At 46.9% G+C, this 22,493-nt stretch overlaps 1 protein-coding gene across 1 annotated transcript in view; it reads left to right on the forward strand.

Annotated features, from left to right (window-relative positions):
• LOC148508053 (NACHT, LRR and PYD domains-containing protein 3-like) overlaps nucleotides 1-22,493 on the forward strand; it is a 108,449-nt gene that overhangs the window by 7,295 nt on the left and 78,661 nt on the right. The window contains exons 2-4 of the mRNA XM_088445168.1: nucleotides 5,278-5,329; nucleotides 5,879-6,169; nucleotides 10,270-10,308. Coding sequence (XP_088301294.1) covers nucleotides 5,308-5,329; nucleotides 5,879-6,169; nucleotides 10,270-10,308 — 352 coding nt within the window. The 5' untranslated portion in view covers nucleotides 5,278-5,307. The remainder of the gene's footprint in view (nucleotides 1-5,277; nucleotides 5,330-5,878; nucleotides 6,170-10,269; nucleotides 10,309-22,493) is intronic.

Consider the following 22,493-nt stretch of genomic DNA (forward strand, 5'->3'; position numbering starts at 1 on the left):
GGTTTGTCCAATTGGGGTTGGCACAGGATAGGTGCAGTGGAGAAGGCTTCTTTTAATTTTTGGAAGGCTTGGATGGCAGTATCTGGCCAGCGAATGGGATTGGCACCCTTCTTTGTGAGATTTGTGATAGGAGACACCAGTGTGGAGAAATTTGGTATAAACCGCCGGTAATAATTTGAAAAACCCAAGAAGCGTTGAGTAGCCTTCAAGGATTTTGGTAACGGCCAGTCAGAAATGGCTTTTAACTTCTCCGGATCCATCCGGAGGGTCTTTCCAGAAATTATGTGCCCTAGGAAGGGTACCGAGGTTTGTTCGAAAAGGCACTTGGATATTTTTCCATAAAGATGATGCTTCCAGAGGCGTGAAAAGACTTCGCGGACATGCTGGCGATGATCTTGCAAATTTTTGGAAAAAATTAGAATATCATCCAAATAGACTATAACAAAACTGTAGAGGACATCCCGGAAGATCTCGTTCACACAACCCTGAAATATCGCTGGGGCATTGCAGAGTCCGAAGGGCATTACGAGATATTCGAAGTGGCCGTCTCTGGTGTTAAAAGCGGTCTTCCACTCATCTCCAGCTTTAATACGTATTAAATTATACGCACCCCGCAGATCAAGTTTGGTGAACAAAGAGGCCCCGCAAACTTTATTAAAAAGCTCCGGAATCAGAGGCAGAGGATATCGATTCTTTCCAGTAATCTGGTTGAGACCCCGGTAATCAATACAAGGCCGAAGCCCGCCGTCCTTCTTGCTAACAAAATAAACCCCGCCCCTGCTGGAGAAGTGGAGGGCCGGATAAATCCCTTAGCTAGATTCTCCTTTATATATGCCGCCATAGCAGCTGTTTCAGGAACTGATAATGGGTAGGTTCGACCCCGAGTAGGGTTCGTCCCTGGCAGGAGCTCAATACCACAGTCCCAGGAACGATGAGGTGGAAGTTTATCCGCAGCCTGTTCGCAAAATACATCGGCAAAATCTTGATAAGCTGCTGGTAGACCGGGAACAGAGGAACACTTGTGCTTGTCAGATGGGGGGAAGATTATATTTCCACTGGAGGACACCGCGTTAGTGCGGACAGGGAGTACTTGGATGAGACATCCATGGAAACAACTTGGACCCCACAATAAAATCTGCATACTGGACCACTCAAACGTAGGCTTGTGCTTTTGTAGCCAGGGGAGGCCTAAAACTAGTTCATAGGCTGAGTCGGGAAGAACAAAAAATTCAATAGTCTCCTGGTGCAGACATCCAATCTGGAGGAACACTGGCAGGGTTTTTGAGGAAATGGATCTCCCTAGCAAGGTCTTGCCATCTACACCAGAGAGCAGTAATCTGTTTGGCAATGGAACCACCGGAATGCCTAGGGTCTGAACCAGTGACTTAGAAATAAAATTGCCGGCAGCCCAAGAATCCACAAGGGCTTTAACAATCCTTGTCCTGGACTGGTAGGAGAGCGACACAGGCAATAAACTGTCATTTATTTGGGAGGAGTCAGAAATAACCCCCAATTGCATGCTCCCAACATCAATTAGGGTTTCACGTTTCCCGTCAACACAGGACAATTCCTTAATGTGTGCTCCGGAGCAGCACAATACAAGCACAATTTATTTTGAAAACGCTGGTTCCGTTCGGCGGTACTTAACCGGGATCTGTTCATTTGCATCGGCTCCTCACTGCTAGAGAAGGAAGGAGAGGAATGACCTCCCAAGGATGGCCGATCCAGAGGACGATCTCCACGCCCCCTATTTCCCCACCGCTCTCTATGGCGAAGGTCAATTTTTATACAGAGGGATATAACATCCGAGAAGGTGGGAGGTAAATCCCTAGATGCCAATTCATCCTTCATCCTCTCAGATAAGCCATGTAGGAAGGCTGCCTTAAGTGCTTCCTCGTTCCATTTTAGTTCGGACTCCAGGGTTTGAAATTGTACTACATATTGCCGACGGACCGGGTACCCTGACGGACACGAAGCAAATCTGAAGAAGCAGAGACAGATCTCCCGGGTTCATCGAAGATCCTTTTGAAAGCTGCCACGAACTCTTCATATCTAGATACGAGCAGATCTGCTCGTTCCCACAAGGGGGAGACCCAATCCAGAGCTGCCCCGGTTAGTAATGAAATTACATAGGCCACCTTAGACCGGGAGGTAGGGAAATTCTGTGGTAGGCATTCGAACTGGATCTCACACTGGTTTATGAAACCACGACATCGTTGAGGAGTACCATCGAACCTCCCGGGAGTAGCCAAGTGCAAACAGGATTTTTGAGGAACGACCCCCGAAGGTAATACAGGAGAAACCGTATGAGCGACAGAAGGTGGAGCATGAGACATAGCTGCCAGAGTGTTCTGAATAGACAGGAGCTGACCAGATAATTCCTGTAGGTACTGGGCCACATGCTGCTCTGCCGCCTCTTGGTTATCCATGCGAGTCGTTAGCTCCTGGAGATTCCCAGTACCTGGGGAGCCTGTAGCTTCCATTTGGCCTGAACAAACTGTCACGCTGGGAGGCGGTTTTCTGGAAGCTGAGGCCTGAGGCTGCTGGAGGAAACGGAGGCGAGGGGCCTGAATGTACGACCTCCGCATCCACGGTTGGTCGTTGGCGATACCTAGTCAAAGGTGCGGAATCTAACCCATGAGATGGTGTTCGCCAGTGACCCCACCAATCGGGATATGGGCTTGAGCTGCACCTCGTAAGCAGGTCGCGGTCCTTTGACTAGGTGACCAAAGCCTGCGGGAAAAGGAGAGACGAACACTCGTGGCCCAAAGGGTCTGTGCCAGTAAGGGGCACATAGGGACACTGTACTTGAGGTACAAGGAAGTGTGCACTGCGGACACACTCTACCGGGTTGCCGGTTAGAAAGAGAGCACCACGGTGCAATACTGTAACACGTAGGTAGGGACCACAGAGTCCAGTAATGAGGTGGGTAGTGGTACTGGAGCCAGCCAGAGATTATGACGCTGGAGAGGTGGGTACGTATAACTACACTCAGGCTGTGATGGTAAAGCACTGGTGAAATGGATAGTATACTGCACACAGGCGGCGGTGGTAACGCACTGGTGGAATGGAGGTATACTGCACACAGGCAAGGTGGTAACGCACTGATGAGATTAATGATATAGCTGCACACAGGCTGAGGTGGTAAAGCACTGATGAGATGAATGATATAGCTGCTCAGAGGCTGAGATGGTAAAGCACTGATGAGATGAATGATATAGCTGCACACAGGAATAGATCACTGGAAGCAAGGGAACCTGGAACGAGAGACCACTAGTAACACTAGCAGTGACAATGGTTGTTCAGGCAACTACCTGATACACAGGAGCTGGATATATACCCCTGGAAGCCCACTGATTGGTCCACAGCGTCAGCTGACCGGCCAGACTGTCAGGGAAGGAAGGATAGTCAGAGAAGGAAGTGTCATGGCGGCGCCCATGACAGGAACTCCGATCCCCACGCACCAGGCCGCCCGAGACACCAGCATCAGCGAGAATGCTCAGCACCTCCCACGTCGCAGCACCAGCCGCCCGACTGCCCGGGAAGTCAGAGGAAGCCTGCGGGACGGTAAGGGACGGCCGATCCCCGGCTGAACTCTGACAATTCTCCTGCCACAGCCAGACTCAAAAGGAGACTGGCCCACCACCCAGAGAAAAACTAACTACCGTATATACTCGAGTATAAGCCGACTTTTTCAGCACATTTTTTTGTGCTGAAAAAGTACCCCCTCGGCTTATACTCGAGTGAAGTGTAGCGCTGACCGGACGGAGTTCGGTCAGCGCTACACAGCACAAACACACAGCCGCCGGAGCCAGCAGCTGCGTGTTTGGTGTAATCAGCAGCCACTGAGAGTCTGTCAGACCATCACAAAATCCTGAGAAATTGGAGCCGAAACAGAAACCGGGGGAAAAACGGACTGGGGGGTGAGGCAGGGGCAGGCGGGGTGGTGACAGAAAGGGGGGGGATAAAAACCGCAGGAGCAAGAATAGGGGGAGCAGGCACAGGAGGTGTAGAAAAAGAGGTTGAAGGCACAGGTGGTGCAGGAATGGGGAGGGCAGGCACAGGGGGTGCAGGCACAGGAGTTGCCTAAACAGGGGGAGCAGGCACAGGCAGTGCAGGGGGAAAACCAGGAGTGGAAGAATGTTGAATAAAAGAAGCTGGAAGGGGGCGAAATTGCCAGGCAGTAGGACCGGAAAAGGGGGCAGGTTGCCAATAAGGGTAACCATAAGGCAGGGTAGCGGGTGCAAAAGAAGAATAAATGGATGAAAAAGGGGCAGATGAAAATGAGGAAAAAATAGGGGGAGCAGAGCCAAAGCTCCAAGAAGCCTGAGGCCAGGGGGGGAAAGAAACGGGGGAGGCCTGATGAGGGTTATTGGGGCCAGTGAAGGAGGCAGCAGGGATGTTCTAGCTGTCTGCGCAGCTGAAAAAATAGCCTGGGGCTGAATGCTGGGGCTGGGTTCCACTAAGGCAGGGAGAATAAATCAGTGGCTAAAGCAGTCAGAAATGAAAGGCAGAAACGAGTAAAAGACCACAGGGTGTGATACTTGTACTGTCCTACAGAAATGACAAAGAGGAGAAACAAAGGTGAAAGGAAAGGAAAGGGAGAAATAAATGAGCAAGGGGAAGAGGAGGGGGCATTACAGGGAAAAGCAGGAGAGAGATGATGAAAGAGAAAGTAATAAAGCTGCAAACAGCAGGATACTCATCCAATCCTCCAGAAATGACAAAGAGGCTGATCACATGCACAACCACTTTTTATACATAATTCTCAAACACACCCGCAATTCACTCCATTGGTCAGATAACAACCACCTGACCACTAACCCAGCTAATCTGCCTAGTAACAAGGCTGTCAAGACAGCCAATCAGCAAAAAACCCAGGACTCTTATCTATTCTCAAGCCTATACAGCCTTCGCCTGCCATAATGGCCGATATACAGCGTACACACTACCCAATAATCGTTTAGATTTAAATGATTCCTTCAATTCCAAGTCATCTCAGTGATCAGTGTCTCCATACAGCTATCAGCAGAAATTGGGCAGAGATCTATACATACAGCAATCTCCAACTGGTTCCAAAACAACATAAACAGCACAGTGTGTGCAACACATGTTCTATCAGGAGACCAATCATCAGCCCTTGGTGCAGCATACACACACACTAATCATTTATTAGGCCAATGACCCAATATCTGACCGGTCAGTCCAAAAATTGTTTAGAGTTGACCCAGCTTATCAAAGTTTTATCTTATATAATCTGGTTTTATTTTCCACTAGGACACGTAGGATCTGATTGTCTCCTGTGTGATGGCCACATCCTCATTAAAAAGTGAGTGACAGCTTTTGAAACAATTCATTATCATTAATAATAAGAGTATTTGCATCCATAGAGAACAGCAGCTCAGCAGTAGTAATGTTGTGGTAAATATCCCTTAATACTTAGTGAATGGTTGTTATATATGTGGATATATTTATTGCTTATAGGTGATATTTCCCTTGAAGTGAGATACATTGCACTATTGTAACTGTTACTGTTGTTAGTAAATATAATATACACAGGTTCTCTGTAAGGAATGTCTTACACCAAACTGTTTTATTACTCTACTCATTTATAATTAGTTACATTCTGCAGGAGGTCATTACATAGATATTACACCATGTAAATTAGATAATTTTACATTTGTAGCTTGTATGCGCCCTCCTGCAGCTTTTACTAAATTAATTCCTTGTTATTTCTGACTTTAGCCCTGTAATTATATTATCAGGAACAGCTCTATCTCAGGGCAATGGCAATAAATGAGTCCGCTGGGTGTTATATATGTCATGTGGTGATGGTGTTTCTCTGTATAACAGTTATATATTACTCTGTTCCCACCAGGGGCTCAGTGTGAGAGGAGCAGGAGACCTGGAAATATTCTATGTCAGGCTCTGGAAGACCTGGAGCGATATGACTTCAAGCGGTTTAAGTCTGAGTTGTCTGATTTCTCCTATGGAGGACGAGACCCCATCCCACGTGGGCACCTGGAGAATGCAGATTGTATTAACACAAAAGACCAGCTGATAAAAGTATATGGAGAGGAAGCAGCTCTGGAAGTGACCATAGAGGTCTTAAAACTGATCGGTTTTATGGGACCTGCAGAGGATCTCCAACAGCAAGTGACACAAACTGGTGAGTTCTAGTCACACGTGGTGGTGAAGTGTCTTTATCCTATATGGCTTGTCAGTGATTGTTTTCTAAGAAGCATAAAAACTAATCACAATGCACTTCACAATGATGAGCGCAATCCATGTTTGAGTTTGTGATGGGGTGTGCTGGAAATCTGACAGACTGGGTGGTATTTATGCAGTACCAGCAGCCACCCAGTATATCTAATCCAACTGTCACTGCACTCCTCATATACTGACTGCAGGAGGACACATCACACACAGTACAATCACTGTGCACTTCCTCTTACACTGACTGCAGGAGGACACATCACACACAGGACAATCACTGTGCACATTCTTACACTGACTGCAGGAGGACACATCACACACAGGACAGTCACTGTGCTCTTCCTCATATACTGACTGCAGGAGGACACATCACACACAGGACAGTCACTGTGCGCTTCCCCTTATACTGACTGTAGGAGGAACATCACACACAGGACAATCACTGTGTGCTTCCCCTTATACTGACTGTAGGAGGAACATCACACACAGGACAATCACTGTGTGCTTCCCCTTATACTGACTGTAGGAGGAACATCACACACAGGACAATCACTGTGTGCTTCCCCTTATACTGACTGTAGGAGGAACATCACACACAGGACAATCACTGTGCACATTCTTACACTGACTGCAGGAGGACACATCACACACAGGACAGTCACTGTGTGCTTCCCCTTATACTGACTGTAGGAGGAACATCACACACAGGACAATCACTGTGTGCTTCCCCTTATACTGACTGTAGGAGGAACATCACACACAGGACAATCACTGTGTGCTTCCCCTTATACTGACTGTAGGAGGAACATCACACACAGGATAATCACTGTGTGCTTCCCCTTATACTGACTGTAGGAGGAACATCACACACAGGACAATCACTGTGCACTTCCTCTTATACTGACTGTAGGAGGAACATCACACACAGGACAATCACTGTGCACTTCCTCTTATACTGACTGTAGGAGGAACATCACACACAGGACAATCACTGTATAGAGATTGTTAAACAGCCCTTCTAGTCGTGCCATACCGTGGTGTGTCTTGGTAGCTCCAAGCATCATTTCATGTGACTTTTTACCTTCCTGTTCATCTTATTTGAACATCGATGGGAATCTGATGCACAGGCAGCTTCTGCTGATTAAAACGATATGTGGCATGCCTATATTCTCTGTGCGCCTCTGGGTGTATGTGTATGTGAAACCTTTCGTTGCAGTGTTACAGCTGCTGACACTGTAATGTAGCTTTTCACATACAGATACACCCGCAGGTGCATACAGAATATAGACATGCCACATTTCCTTATTTTCAGCAGAAGCTGCCTGTGCCTCCTATTCACATTGCTGTGCTAATAAGACGCACTGGATGGTAAAAATTAACACGAAAAGACGCTCTGCACTCCTGAGTCACAGGGCGCTCATGTGTTATGTGTAACGCAACCTGTAGCGCACGGAGGATAGATGTACGTGGACATATCTGTACTTTCACTTATACTGACTGCAGGAGGAAACATCACACCAGGATTGCAGACAATCTGGCTGTCTTCCGGGAGAGGCAACAAGCTCGGCACAGCAAGGGGGCATGGCATGGTTTTGTGGGTGGGGGCAGGGCGTGACCGCACGATCACATCATTGTGGCCCCGCCCTGTTACACACTGCCAAGATTAACGGCACTGTGTAGGCAGAGCGGAGCCAGGATGATTCAATTCAGCGCAAATCACGTCATCCGTTCCACCCAGACCGGCCATCTATGCAAGGTGAGAGCTGGGGACTGCGGGCAGGTGGCCCCGGCCGGGAGACTTGCCCACTATTTCAGGGGGTCAGGAGTGACACCCGATTTTCTGGAGGCTCCCGACCATATTGGGAGAGTACGCAAGTATGCATCACACACAGGGCATTCATTGTGCTCTTCCTCTTTAAACTGACTGCAGAATGAATTGTCATATAATACAATCACTGTGTACTTACACATGAGTAATGCTTATGTAGTTAGTTGTGCAGTACCAGCATAGTTAGTGGGGATATTATTAGTGTTTGAATACTGGCTGTGTTGGACTATTTAATAAGCACTTGCCAGGTGTTATTACAAAACATACAGATAAAAAATAAATGAGAACCATATTATTAAGTAACACATGGATGCTGTTTTTTATCTGTATCATTTGTACTATAATTATAAAGTGAGAAGATGCTTTAGTTACTGACTTTGAGAGATACTTTTCTAGCATAAGTGGAGAAGACTGGTCTCACACTGTACAGAATATTCTGACATAATGCAGAAATCCCATTAATATATACATAATACATAAAGGTTTGCTAATATATGTATAGGCGGATGTATATATTATCTGTATGATTAGTGAGTTCTGATGTCATCACTTCAGTGTTCCTTAGGAAAACTTGTCCCTTGTGCATTTATATGGACACAGAACTACAGATTTGTCCTTATACATCATTGCTCAAGTCGTGCCAAAAAGCCCCTCTTGGTGCACCAGGTCCCCTGTGACTTAGCTTGTACTGAGGGTCTTTTTCTCCTGCAAATGCATCTGAGTTACAGTGAGATGACACCAGGAGACTGCACTGATTAATTTGATATGCGATACTTGTATATCTGTACGATTGAGTCTAGGAATCTATATACGAAGTGTTAAGATGCATCAGCCGCAGCTTTTTTCATGCCAAGTTGTGCTGTGCAGAGCCATAACTAGACTTTTTGGTGCCCTAGTCCAGAAAGAGCATTGGCGCCCAGCTCCCTGTATTTAAAATACAGACATAAGATGCACACTTAAGAAAGGGATGTGACCTAATGGGGAAGGGCTATGACAAATCTGATTTGCCCCGTACAATGATGGAGTACCAATCCCATTGTACCACAGTTATCCAGGTGTCGGTGCCAAATACAATGTGACTACAATGGCTGCAGTGATGATACACAATAACTACACAGTATAACTCACCAGCACTAGATGTAGGAGAGCTCTGGTGACGCTGCATCTGCAGCAGGATTTGTCCATCAGAACAACCAGACACAAGCCCGGTGCCAGCAGTGTAGATCACAGACTGAAGGTATAGAAAGGATGATACTTGTAGTGTATATGCAGCAAATATCAGTGTCAGGGAGGTGAATGTATGTATCCTGCGCCGGCAGCTGAACTTACCGGCAAGGGTACTCTAGGTGTGCTGAACACTTGGGTCAGGAATTGGTGGCTATGTTCAGGGCTGCCATTAGAAATTGTGGGGCAGATGGCTCCATGTGTAAGGTGTCTCACTGCCATAAATAAAAGAGTATGTGACTGAAGGTGCTTGGAGAGGTGGTCAGATGGAAGGAAAGTCGGCCAAGGAAGAGATAGGAAAGGCCAGGAGATGCCGGGGATGAAAGAAGAGGAAGCTACAAGTGAGAATGATTATAAACAGAAAATTGACAGGTCCAAGCAGCACCCTCTGCTCTACAGTGCCCTGTGCCATGGCACATGTCTCACCACCCTAGTTATGGCCCTGCTGCTGTGCTTTATATACAGACTCAGTTGCACACCACTTAATCAGCACAGTCTCCTGGTGTGCGTCCTAGTACATAACATTGCGACTTACTGTAGTAACATTTTCAGCACAAAAAGATGCAAAAAATATGCCCAGCATTAACAAAGACACACAGGACCTGGTTACTCATTCATGCCAGGCATCTTGTACCGTGTGGTGTATTGAGGCTAAATGTATGAGGACAAATCTATACTCCATAATCTTTAATATCCCTAGAACTTACAGTAGGGAGCTTGTTATGCCATATATAAAGGCCTGTACAATCAGTGAGTGATCATTTACATAAATGGTGACTAGTGATGACATCACTGTACTATGTATAAGGGTTACGTATGGTGCTAATGTAATATAGAAGGATATTATGAATCCCCTCAGAGTTCTGTATAATGATCACCTGCTGCCTCGTTCCTGTTATCTGGACTTTATAATCCTCAGTGACATCTAATATTATTACCTACTTACACTGGGGCACATTGTACCCTCTATAATTACTCTTTTTTATGCTTTTTTCTATTAGCAAAATTAAAGAAGACGTCTTCAGATGTAGAACTGGAAGGTTAGTGACATTTTCTCTTTAAATGCATGGACAAGGAGAATACACATATCTATATTGATAGATGTAGTGTCTGGGTCTTGGACCAGTGAAACTTTGATGAAACTACCTTGGGGGCGGCAGAGTAAAGTTCTGTAGACCTCAGGCAGTAACTTTCCTATGGGGTAGACACCATGGTAATCCACACACAATTTCCATCTGCCAAAGGAAGATCAGCTCAAGGCAAATTTGCACCCAACATTTATCTTAACACTACAAATATTATTCAGGAGGACATCAGTGAGCCCCTCCTCACACAGCCTGTGTGACACTATGAAGTGGCAGTCTTAGCACTGCAGGAACTAGCTGGAACGAAGCTGCAGGCAGAATGTAACTTGTACAGGAATGATGGTAAAAGTACACCGCCAGCAGAAAGTGGTGATGGTCTGAGGTGTGTCTAGGAACTATGGTGCTACTGGGTCACCAGGGATAAATCGGCTAAACACTGGGTGGATAGTCACTAGCTATGGAGCAGGAGCGACCGGGACTGTGGTAAAGCAGGGTCTCGGGTTATGGCATGACTGGCTATGGATTCCTGTGCGGCTGAACCACGGGCTGTGGAGTGCCTGGATCATGGTCTGGAGTGACCAGGCCACAGGCTACAGAGTGACAAGAGTGAGGGTTATGATGCGACTAAGCTGCGCAGGACAACTGGTCTGTAGACGGTGATGCGGCCAATACCGTGGATTGTAGAACAACTGGACAAGCACTATAATGGGGCTAGGCCACTGACTGAAGTAACAGACTAAGGTCTAAGGTGCGACAAGAGACCGACTGAGGTATGACAGACAGATAATCACAGGTGCAGCTTAGAACACAGACTGGAGGCAGTGAGATTTTGGCTTGAAGCAACTGATCACTGACTGACGCAGCATAGGCTGTGGTGTGGAAATGCCACTAGCTGCGGACAGGTAGGTGCGGCTGCAGAAGTCGCTGCTCTGGATGGTACCAACAGCAAGGATGTGAGCAAGTATAAAAATGGCAGAAGAAATCAGGGCGACTTCTTATCAGGAAGACAGGTTCAGGAAACTGGTGACAATAACTACTGAATGCAGGAACTGCAGAACCAGGTGAGATCGGCTAAAACTCAGGCACCTGAGCACAGGGAAAGACACTTAGGGCCTGATTCAGGGCCGCTCGCAAGCACTGTGCGCCCGTCCAGCATGCGCGAGCCCCTGCGAGTGACTGAAGTTCAGTTGCGAAAATGGCAGCAATTGAATAGCGGCTCGTGATCTCCTATCACTTTAGACGGGAGATCCGTCCGTGTAAACAATTGAATTCCACCCATAGACAGAGTCCCAGCTATCTAGCAACAGCCAGGACTAGAATCTAAGGCTGGGACCTACAAACAAAATGATCCACTGCCGCAAATCATAACAGCTTCCTTTCTTTTCTCCTGCACCAGATCTCCCTGCACACACAATATACACAATATACCTTCTAATTACCCAGCACTTGTCCTCTTACCAGCAGCCGTCTCCTGTACTATCCTGCCCAGACCCCATTACTACATTCCAACTCCCAGCAGAACCAACATGAACTCTATTGTACAACAAGCCCCCACTGCTGTCCAAATAGGCCCCTCCCTTCATGTTGGAACACAAATCCCCTCCCCCTCACTGGTGCCATAACAGGCATCACAAGTTTTGTGATAAGCTCCACCCCCATCCCCACCAACTGGTCACTGTATAATATATGCTGCTGTTTGCACATGTGGGATCTTGTTCTTTGTGTCCTGGAGGGATTTTCAATAAAGTTGTCTTGTTTTCATTACTCTGTAGATCATTGAATTGTTTCTTTTAGTGCTACAATATAATCCAAATAAGCCACCTATAGGTTTTATTATTCACACTTCACTTACTTGAGTAAATAGAATAATGAAACAGACACGCCTAACTGTTTGTTAATCACTATTCACCTTTCTAAACCAGATAAAATAATGACACGTACAAGTGAATAAGTTTGCAAAAAGGGAGGTCTCAGCCAAATTTATTAATCGAATTGAATTATTAATTATTGATTAGCAATGGTGGTGAAAGGCAGTGCCCTCGGCCATAGCTCTATGAATACATTATTAAATAACCGCTGGGGGTGGAAATCCAACCCCCTGTGCATAACCAATTTGGGTAGAACCAGTTCCCCCTACATGGCCCAGTACTGATCCCTCCATGAGATGGTGACCTTGTCCCCCCCTGTAAGGTAGTGACCGACTCGCCGTTCCCATAGGGGAAATGCTAATCAAGCCCTGTTATGCAAAATTATAGCTGCGGAGGAGCACAGCCTTCCGCCACGTACAGGTCAAAGACCAAGTACCGCCACAAGAAGCTAACCCAACCCCTCCGCCTAATGAAATGAGGTAAGAGCCATGACGAATAGCTCCAGGCCTTCGCCAGTCATATGCACGCCATCCGGAAAATAAAATTCCACCTCCTCAAAACGAATGCGAGGGTGCTTAATAACACACCCACCAATACTCAACACAAATCGAGAAACCACTGCATTAAGCTTCCTTCTGAAACTGTCCAAAGCAGCTCCACTTTGCTCACCCCTCCAAAGCCTACGTGGTATCATCTCTGACCAGACCAACAAGACTTGTGGCCAGAGATCTGCAATGACCTGTAAAATCCCTCCGGATAGCATTTATTAACTCAATGCCCTTACAAGTTCCCAGGTCATTCCCCCCTAAATGGATCACTAAACAAACCGGGGTCCCCCACTTCTGCTCAGACTGCCATAGCAGATCTAACAAAGCATTCCACCGCATACCTCTCACCCTAATCCATCGAGCCTCAAACGGTACCCGAGCAGCCAAAAAATGCCTGCTGGCCCAAAAAATATAAGAGTGGACAATAAACCACACCCGACAAGATCCCCCAAGAATACCTGCAAAAAGAAAATATCTAAACATTAGTATTGTGTAAGGAAGTAAACATAACTACATAACTAGCCAAGGAAGGGGTAACAGGCTGTTTGGGTGACCCAAATGAAGCTGAAAAACACAAAACCTCTTATATATTTACATTAATTGTGAGGGTAATATTGAAAAGTACTTCACTCTCCCGCGTTATATGGCGGGAAGCTTAAGGCATTGGGTTTCCCAAAAAGCAACTCGCAAGGAGCACTAGGTGCTATGCAACTTCCCCCCCTAATATATGCCTTATAAGCAGAAGATCGCCAACGACCTAATCGATTTATTTCTGCAATAGAAGCTCCTGAAACCGCTGCATATGCCGCTGCCCCTATACGAAAAGAATGTGTCCCATAGTGCTCTAGCGGCAAAACCAGTGCAACCAAACATTTCCTAAAAATGCTAGTAAATTGGAAATGAGATAAAGGGGATAGATCCTCATGAACCAACCACTGCACACTCCCTTTTGGACGCTGCAACAGGAAACTCCCTATTAAGGTCACTGGACAAATACTGAGATCCTGATATGAAGGGACAGAGGCCCTGATTCAGAGCCGGACGCTCTTTCAGAGCGCTCGCTCTGAATCAGGGCATTTTTTTTTTTTGGAGCCGGCCTCCTGGCCGCTCGCTAAGCTGTGGGTGACCACCCACAGCTTTTGCGAGCGGCTATGTGATGGTCGCGACCATCGGGCTTGTGACGAGACCCTTGTGGTAGTGTCTCGTCCATCGCAAGCCCCAGTGAGCTTCCAGCTCTAATAGACCCAGAAGCTCACCACTGACATCACTCGTGATGTCAGTAGGGCCGTCCCCAATTGGCAGGCGTTCATTCAAAAAAGGAACAAGATATGGAACAACCCATCGCCAGACATTTGTCCACAGAATATTGGCCACCTACTTTAAAGCCCAAGTAACGAAAAGAATCAGGATGAAAGGGAAGCAGCCGAAAGGCTGACTCCACATCCACCTTGGCTATTAACGCCCCCCTCCCAAATTCCTGTACAATACTCAGGGCATCCTCGAAAGATTGATAACTGACAGAACAATCTGAAGTATTGAGTGCGTCGTTTACCGATCCCCCTTCCAGGTAAGACAGGTGCTGTATTAACCGGAGCTTACCCAGCTCCTTTTTTGGTACCAGCCCCAATGGTGACACACAGAGACCGTCAAGAGGTGGGAATTGGAAAGGACCCACCATGCACCCTAACTCTATTTCCTCATTAATTTTAGCCAACACCACCTCCGGAAAGTCCCTAGCCGATTTAAGACTACCCCTAGCAATAACCAAAACTGGTCGAACCAGAGGCAACTGAAAACCTTGTAAAAAACCCTGTAACAAAAAGGCCGCCTCATCCTTCAGAGGATAGCACCCTAACCAACCTTCCAAAACAGCCCTATTAAAAGGAGATCTAGCTATGTTTACCAGATCCTTTTTGCTCCCCTCGACCCGCTGCCTGACCGCTGGGACAACTGCAATCTTTCGCAGGATGGCCTCCCCCACATGACATGCAGACATGCTTGTATTTACAACTGGCACCCCTATGACATTGGGCATTGTTGAAGGCGTAACCTCGTCCCCTAGCGGGCCCATTAAAGCCCGGCCTGGCCTGAAAAGGCTGCTTACGGTTAACTGACCCCTCAGTGACAACCTTCCCTTGCTGCATGACTTCCAGCCACACCTCCACATCTTTAAAACCTAAAGACAACACTTTCTGCCCATCCTGTTTCTTCCTAAACACCTCGTCCTACTGACGCCAAACATTGTCCCTAGTGGATATATACATGCTATGAATCATATGCATATACTTCAATATGTTCACATACTCCCCAGAGCGGGTTTCCGCATAACAAGCTGCGAACACGTACAGTACATGCCTTTCAGCCAATTGGCATAACTCCTCCTATTTTCCTCTGCTACTGGTCCACTGGACTTAGCCGCATCTAAGGCCTTTTTTGCACCATGCGTTATGGCAAATAAATCTACGAATTTACCCCTGCTAATTTTATCCCGAACTTTAGACCTTATGCTGCGCAATATAGCTGTATTTGCGCAATGTACCATGTCCCCTGTAGCATCAGGTAAAGAGCTACTTTTCCCTCTACCCGATTTTTCCCGACTTTTACCTTTTCCTCTAATCTGCTGAGCAAAATAACGCATAAGCTTCCGAGGTTTCCCTGAAGAGCTGGACGAATCGGTAGAATAATCAGAACTTGAAGAACGCTTAGCGCTGCTGGGAACAGTAACCTCATGCTCACCTGCTCCTGATATAGAAGGCCCCACCGAAGGCTCTTAGGAAACCGAATGCTGTCCCCCGCTGCGCAGCGAGCCTGCCAGGCTTGATTTACTGGTTTCAATTCTGCTGGTTCACTGCTGGGCACCTCCGAACCCGATGCGGTCGTAACCATGGCTGAAACCTGCGAACTTGAAACAGGCACGTTAGCCTCCTGCGCCACAGTGTTAGATGAAACCATAAATGCGGATGGGGCAGAGGGGGGAACTGGCCCCACTGGTGGAGGGGGAGGTGGTGGAACTGGAGGGGGCATCATCGGGAGAGGGGGCTGGAATGCCTGCTGCGAGCCAACCGAAATGCCCAATGAATGCTGCGCCAACTGAGGTGGGGCACAGTGAAAACCAGAAGGCTGCTGCAATTGGTGCAAATGCGCCTGCGCCATGTATGGAGCAGGGGGAGGGGCAAACATGTGCTGCTGCTGTAAAAAGATCATGATGGGAAAGCCAAGCTGCTGCTGCGGCATGCCTGTGAAATAGGGTGACCAGCCCAAACTATTTTGCGGTAAGGCAAGCAGTGGGGGAGCGGGCATTATAAAATTAGGCATAGGTGATGCTACACCCTCCGGAATCACCGACCGCCACCCAGTCCTGCTTCGCGCCGGGGAACTGCGCAGACGATGACCAAGCGGGGAAGGTGACAGCCACATGCTCGGGCCCTGCAGTGGAGATGCTGCAGACAAATCCCTCAATGTGGAGGGCAAACCCCCGGCTCCTGGAGTCCTGGTTGGGTCTAAAATGGCAGCTGTGGACACAGGGGCAGGAGAAACAAAGGCACCTTGGATCCTGGGAAAATCCAAAATGGCGGCTGCGAGGACAGGTGCGGGCCAGGCGCCGGAGCTGAGCATGATCTGCCCCGTGGGGATGCAACCTGCGAAGCGGGGCCAGGTGTGCCCACGACGCTAGTGGCCCCACGGGACAACCAGGCCTGCAAGGTGGAAAGTGAGGGGGCTGGTCCCGCTGCAGACCCGGCAACACTCGCAGCATGCCAAGCTGGAGCAGGAGCACGTAGGGCATCAAAGCGGGAGTCGCGGCGCGCAGAAGCAGCCGCCACTGTGGTAAGTGGGCGAGAGGCCTCCATGAGGCGGCGGGGTGGTGGTGCGTTGCGGTGGGGACGGGGCATAGCGATGGAAATGGCGGGCCTGATGGAGAGGGCTGATGCACAAATGGTGTGACAGGTGAATGGGGGGGGTGCAAGGAATGGATAGAAATAGGGATACCAGGATACACTTGCAATATACCCAGGGATCAGAAAGACAAACAATGTTGTACTAGATAAATCAGTGAGACACTGAGTACTTAGCCTGCCTGTGATTACAAACTGGAAAGAGGAAGATCCCTCCTCTACCAGCCAATATATACCACCTAACATACCCCGCCTACCAAGAACTATCTATTGGCTAAACTACTTCCTGACAACACGGCAAACCAATCTGCAACTAAAACACATCAACCAATCCCCATCCGTTTTGCTCCCATAAAAAAACAGGTGCTTATATTCTCTCCCGCTTATGCAAGCACTCGAGTGTCTTAATCTGTGTTGCATATTAGTATTATATTTTAAATTATCTCTGCTGTGATAAGATCCCTATTTGTCAAAATGAAAACATTTATAATAAACCTTATTCTCTCACTCATGGCTCACACTCTGCTGTCTAAAACTTTATATTAACATATTCAATTGTCCTCAAGTTTTGACTGAAAAAAATCACGGGGATCTCGCAACCAATTACAGATCACCATGGGTATACGCGCTCCCAATACATGCAAAGTCCAATATAAAAAAAAAAAATGCAAACTGGGTTATTAGCATTGAAAATCCTGCGGTGCATGAAAAAAGGCATGATTACGCACCTGTTCAGGTGGCTCCGGTTTCTGCTGTGCTCGGCTGCTGCTGCTTCTCACTGCCCGGACTGGCTGCGGCTGGCTGCTGCTGCTTCTCACTGCCCGGACTGGCTGCGGCTGGCTGCTGCTGCTTCTCACTGCCCGGACTGGCTGCGTCTGGCTGCTGCTGCTTCTCACTGCCCGGACTGGCTGCGGCTGGCTGCTGCACCAGAGAAGCCAATCAGGGAGAGGAAAGTGATTGCACAGCACACTGGGGTCACACATGCTCACAAACACAGGATGGGGTCACACATAACAGGGTGGTCACACACACATATGATTGGGGTCACACATGTGACAGGGAGTCACTGGGTCACACACTCGCACTGGATGGGCGAGCCTTTACAGAGCCTGTTTGTGCGATAAGGTTCTGACTTCAAGTATTACTTAGGTTAACGCTTAAAGAAGGAATGGATAGTATTAAGTATAAACACGTAATAACACTACAGAGCACCTAATTAAATAGCAAAAATCCCACACTTTTGGGAATAACCTCATAGGTGCGGGGGTTTTGCTATTTTTGCACCTAATCATTAAATATGCTCTATAGTGTTATGTGTTTTTTAATAACTTTTCTAGAACTTAGATATCTTATATTATTTCTACATTTTCCCATTTCTTAATATCTATTCTTTTATTAAAACATAACTACCTTAATATTCTCATGTTGTTAATATATCTTAGTAAAGTATATTTTTTTCGTTATAACATCAGTTATTGCCTTTTAATCGTACTCACATATGCATTTATGTAGTCAAAGTAATAAAAGGAAGTTTCTATCTATATATCTTCTTTAAAAGTGAAAGTAATTTTCTTATTATTTTCCTCATACTGATCAGTAGCCGGGTGTCCCCATAGCTGAATTTCTCAAGGTTCTCTTATTCTCGTAGAACACACAACATTATATTTCTTTATAAATCTTAGTTATCCTTATACCACACAAGTATTACACTTCTGTCTATCTGATACAACACAGTATAATAAAATACTTTAATTCCTGATGTATTTAATATATATTTTATAATTTAATAGAAGGAATAAAGAGATGTTGTTAGCTTACATCAATATCTTAGTAAAATATATACTGATGATAAATAGTCAATTAATCGAAGTCCATATAATATTTATGTGTAGAAATAAGTACAGACCTATTTTCTTATGCAAAATTCAGATTGATATCATGATCTGAATTGATTGAGCCAGACAATTAGCTATACATGAGATACTTAGGGCCCTACTGTATGTATAAATGTTATTTTTACCAAAATAATGTGAAAACAGGTGTTTTTTACACTTTCACATTATTTTAGTTTCATCTAAATGAACTAAGGGGTAATTGTAGGGGCATTTGCAAAATTCTCCTACAAGCCCTAATTATAAAAATGTTTTAGTAAGCAGATCACATTTCCCATAAATCTAATGGTGAATGTGATCTGCTCAGCTTTACAAAGCTTCAATTGTAAAATAATAAGGGGGGGGGCATGTGATGATAATGCCACTATGAGATGGTGTTTTTAGGGCTTTCCAACCTTTCATTGACTCCTGCTCTGCTCTGATATGCAGAGCGGAGCTGGCACCTTTGATCAGCATTGTGTGCCTAAATAGACTACAAGCTGATCACTATAAGAATACGAGAATAAAAAAAATAAATAACACTTTCCTGCACCCAGGGACTAGTGATGGGTGTTTTTGGTGAGTCAGTTGTTTTATGCTGTAAACTGAGATGCTGGCAGCTGACTGTAGTCCCCAGAGGACCTCACTGGAGCACTGATCACCGGGCAGCAGCAGTGGGGGGAGGCGGTGTAGCCGGTGGTGCATGAGCAGACACTGTTAATGGGTATTTTGTTTTCAAAAATCCCTGAGAAGTGTGCGGAGAGGATTCACAGGAACAGAGCTTTCTGGCAAGCTCTGTCCCTGCATGAAATATTTGATACATCCTTGCAACGTATTCAAATATCGCATTGCGAATTCTGGCGACTTGATCACATCCGCACCTGAGGTGCGCTGCATGATAAATAGGGCCCTTAGATAGACCAGCGTTAATCAAAGTTGGTTCATACAATAACAAAATCCTCTATCAGTCCTTTGCTACCAGGATGGGACTGATGGGTTCCCAAAGTAGTCCCAAGGGTAAATGAATGAGGCAGCAAATCTGGAACAACAGGGCCTCAAGTCAACAAGAAAAGCCAACATGGTTTATAATGCATACTTTCCTATCTTTTGTCACCGGGAGAAGACCAGAGAGGAGACTGCTGTGTATCTCCATGTGAAATGCTACGTTAATGTAACACCCCTATAAGGGTGTACTGTTCAAAGCGTGGTGTTGGAGTGAAGTGTTCTTACCAGATCCACCTGCTTTCTTAACCTTTCAACTGTTCCGATTCAGTTGCTTAAATCACAGGCTCCCGGTTGAATAACAATGTGAAGTTATTCACAATTTCACAAACTTCACCAAAACAAACAGTTTTACACAAGAAACAACATGTTAACAGGGCACATTACAGTACATTGCACAGGTTAGAACACAATAACCACACTCTGGGCCTGAGTCAGGCCCGCTCGCGAGCGCTCGCAAGCGGATTGATGTTGGCCAAGTGTGCATGCGCACAACGGAGCCGGCTCCGACGTGCGCATGCGCGAGACCCGGATAGCGATGGCCAAACCGTTGCTCCGGGTCTCGCTACAAAGGGGGCGTGCTGTCGATGGCGAGTTACAGCACGTTCCCTTTGGTGGGCATGCTGGGGTCGTGGCTGGCCAGACAAAGGCGTTCCCATGGGAACGCCTACCATCTGGGGCCGGCCCCACTGACATCACAAGTGATGTCAATGGGAGTGCTTTCGGCTCTGTTAGAGCCGAAAGCACTCCAGGGCTTGCGGCAACGAGACCCTACCACAAGGGTCTCGTCGCAAGCCCGATGGTCTCGATGGTCTTGACCATCGCAACCATCTTCCTGGCCGCTCGCTATAGCTGTGGGTGGTCACCCACGGCTATATGAGTGGCCAGGAGGCCGCTCTAAAATTAGCAAGGACGGCCCTGATTCAGAGCGAGCGCTCTGTCAGAGCGTCCGGCTCTGAATCAGGGCCCCTGTTCCTGCAGGAATTTTATTAACCTGGAACACTTCTTCAAATGTTAGCGACAAATGTAATACCCTAACTCAATTATTGGTTCTGAACCCAGTCAGTGTTTCCTTAGTCTTACATGCAATAAACAGCCTAAGGCTCTCCCAATATCCCCCAAATCTGGCCAAACCACTTGCGTTGGTGCACATTTGAACTTTGATATAATGGCTGCTTTGTCACTCTTTTCCCCTGATTCCTGATGGAAAGTATATAGGTGGCACTACCTCAGATGCTGTTACTGATACTGATGCTTGTATGTAGCAAGCCCGGGCCTGATCTTTCCTATAGGAAGGGAGTTGCTGTCCCTGATGCTGACTGACTCGGAAGGTAACTGACGCTGCCTAGCCTCAGTGTGAAATCCCAACTTGTCTCACGGTTCCCAGCTTAGTACGCTGAACCTTTTCCAATTTTGATCTTTAATATGCAACGTTAATAATACAGTCCCTTGCGACCAATGAATGGGTGCATACGTTCTCCTTTACTGACATCGTCTCTGTAACCTAAGTGTCCTTTTTTTCTCTGACATGGGAACGCCTACCGTCTGGGGCCGGCCCCACTGACATCACAAGTGATGTCAGTGGGAGTGATTTTGGCTCTGATAGAGCCAAAAGCACTCCAGGGCTTGCTGTCAACGAGACCCTACCACAAGGATCTCGTCGCAAGCCTGATGGTCGCGATGGTCTTGACCATCAGGACCATCATCATGGCCGCTCGTTATAGTTGTGGATCTTTTAAATTTCTGTTACTCCTGCGGGAGCTGTTTACTTAATAATTAGCAATTAGGATGAGGAGGTGAGTTTCTACATTAACCTGCAGAAAACAAATATCACTAGGTGGCAGGGGAAGTTTGCTCACGGTTTAGGCTGCAATGTGCTATATGAAGGTGGTGTGTAAATACAGCTGATAGACCTGTTCTCAGCTCCTATTTCAGTACTACGATCAGTGGTGCCTCCTCTTCCCCGCCTCCTGGCTGTCAGTCACTTCAGATGGGCAGGTCTCTGGGCGGTCCCGCTGATGCTGCTTCCTCTCTACAGCGTCCGGTCAGCTTCCTGTGAGTCTCAGCCTTGGCGGTCTGCTCCACAGCCGCCGCGGATCCAGTCACTGTACTCCGATAAGTACAGCACTCCTCTTTGGGTCCCGTCACCTCAGGCTTCCCTCACACACACTCTCCAAGCAGCCCCCGTGGGTGTCTCTTTATAGTAGCGGTCGCATGCGGGGCTCCTTCCCGCTGACCGCACGTGCCGCTCTCTCCACTGGCCCCCTTTGAAAGGTCAGAGGGAGCAGGGTTTCCCCTCTGTAGCGGCCATAATGACCTGCCCCTGGGGCGTGCCTCTATTGTTTCTCAATCCAGCCAGGTCAGGCTGCACCATATTCCCCTCCATGAGGGGTCAGACAAGTGTCACTGGCAACTTTCAATATAAAGTTTATATAATTAAATCAATTAGCATCTCCAGCTATTTAGTACAGTGTAAATACGTCACTCACATGTTATGTTTATCGGGATTTGTAGCACATGGAGGAAAGATGTATGTGGACACATCTGTAATACATTATCTATCACTGGTTTCATGTGAACCCCCTACTACATCATCTATCACTGGTTACATGTGACCCCCTACTACATCATCTATCACTGGTTACATGTGACCCCCACTACTACATCATCTATCACTGGTTACATGTGACCCCCACTACTACATCATCTATCACTGGTTACATGTGACCCCACTACTACATCATCTATCACAGGTTACATGTGACCCACTACTACATCCTCTATCACTGGTTACATGTGACCCACTACTACATCCTCTATCACTGGTTACATGTGACCCCCCTACTACATAATATATCACTGGTTACATGTGACCCCCTCTACTACATCATCTATCACTGGTTACATGTGACCCATTACTACATCATCTATCACTGGTTACATGTGACCCCCCTACTA

Source organism: Taudactylus pleione, unplaced genomic scaffold, assembly GCF_031769625.1.
Source record: "Taudactylus pleione unplaced genomic scaffold, aTauple2 ptg000377l, whole genome shotgun sequence".
In the NCBI taxonomy this organism is placed as follows: Eukaryota; Metazoa; Chordata; class Amphibia; order Anura; family Myobatrachidae; genus Taudactylus; species Taudactylus pleione.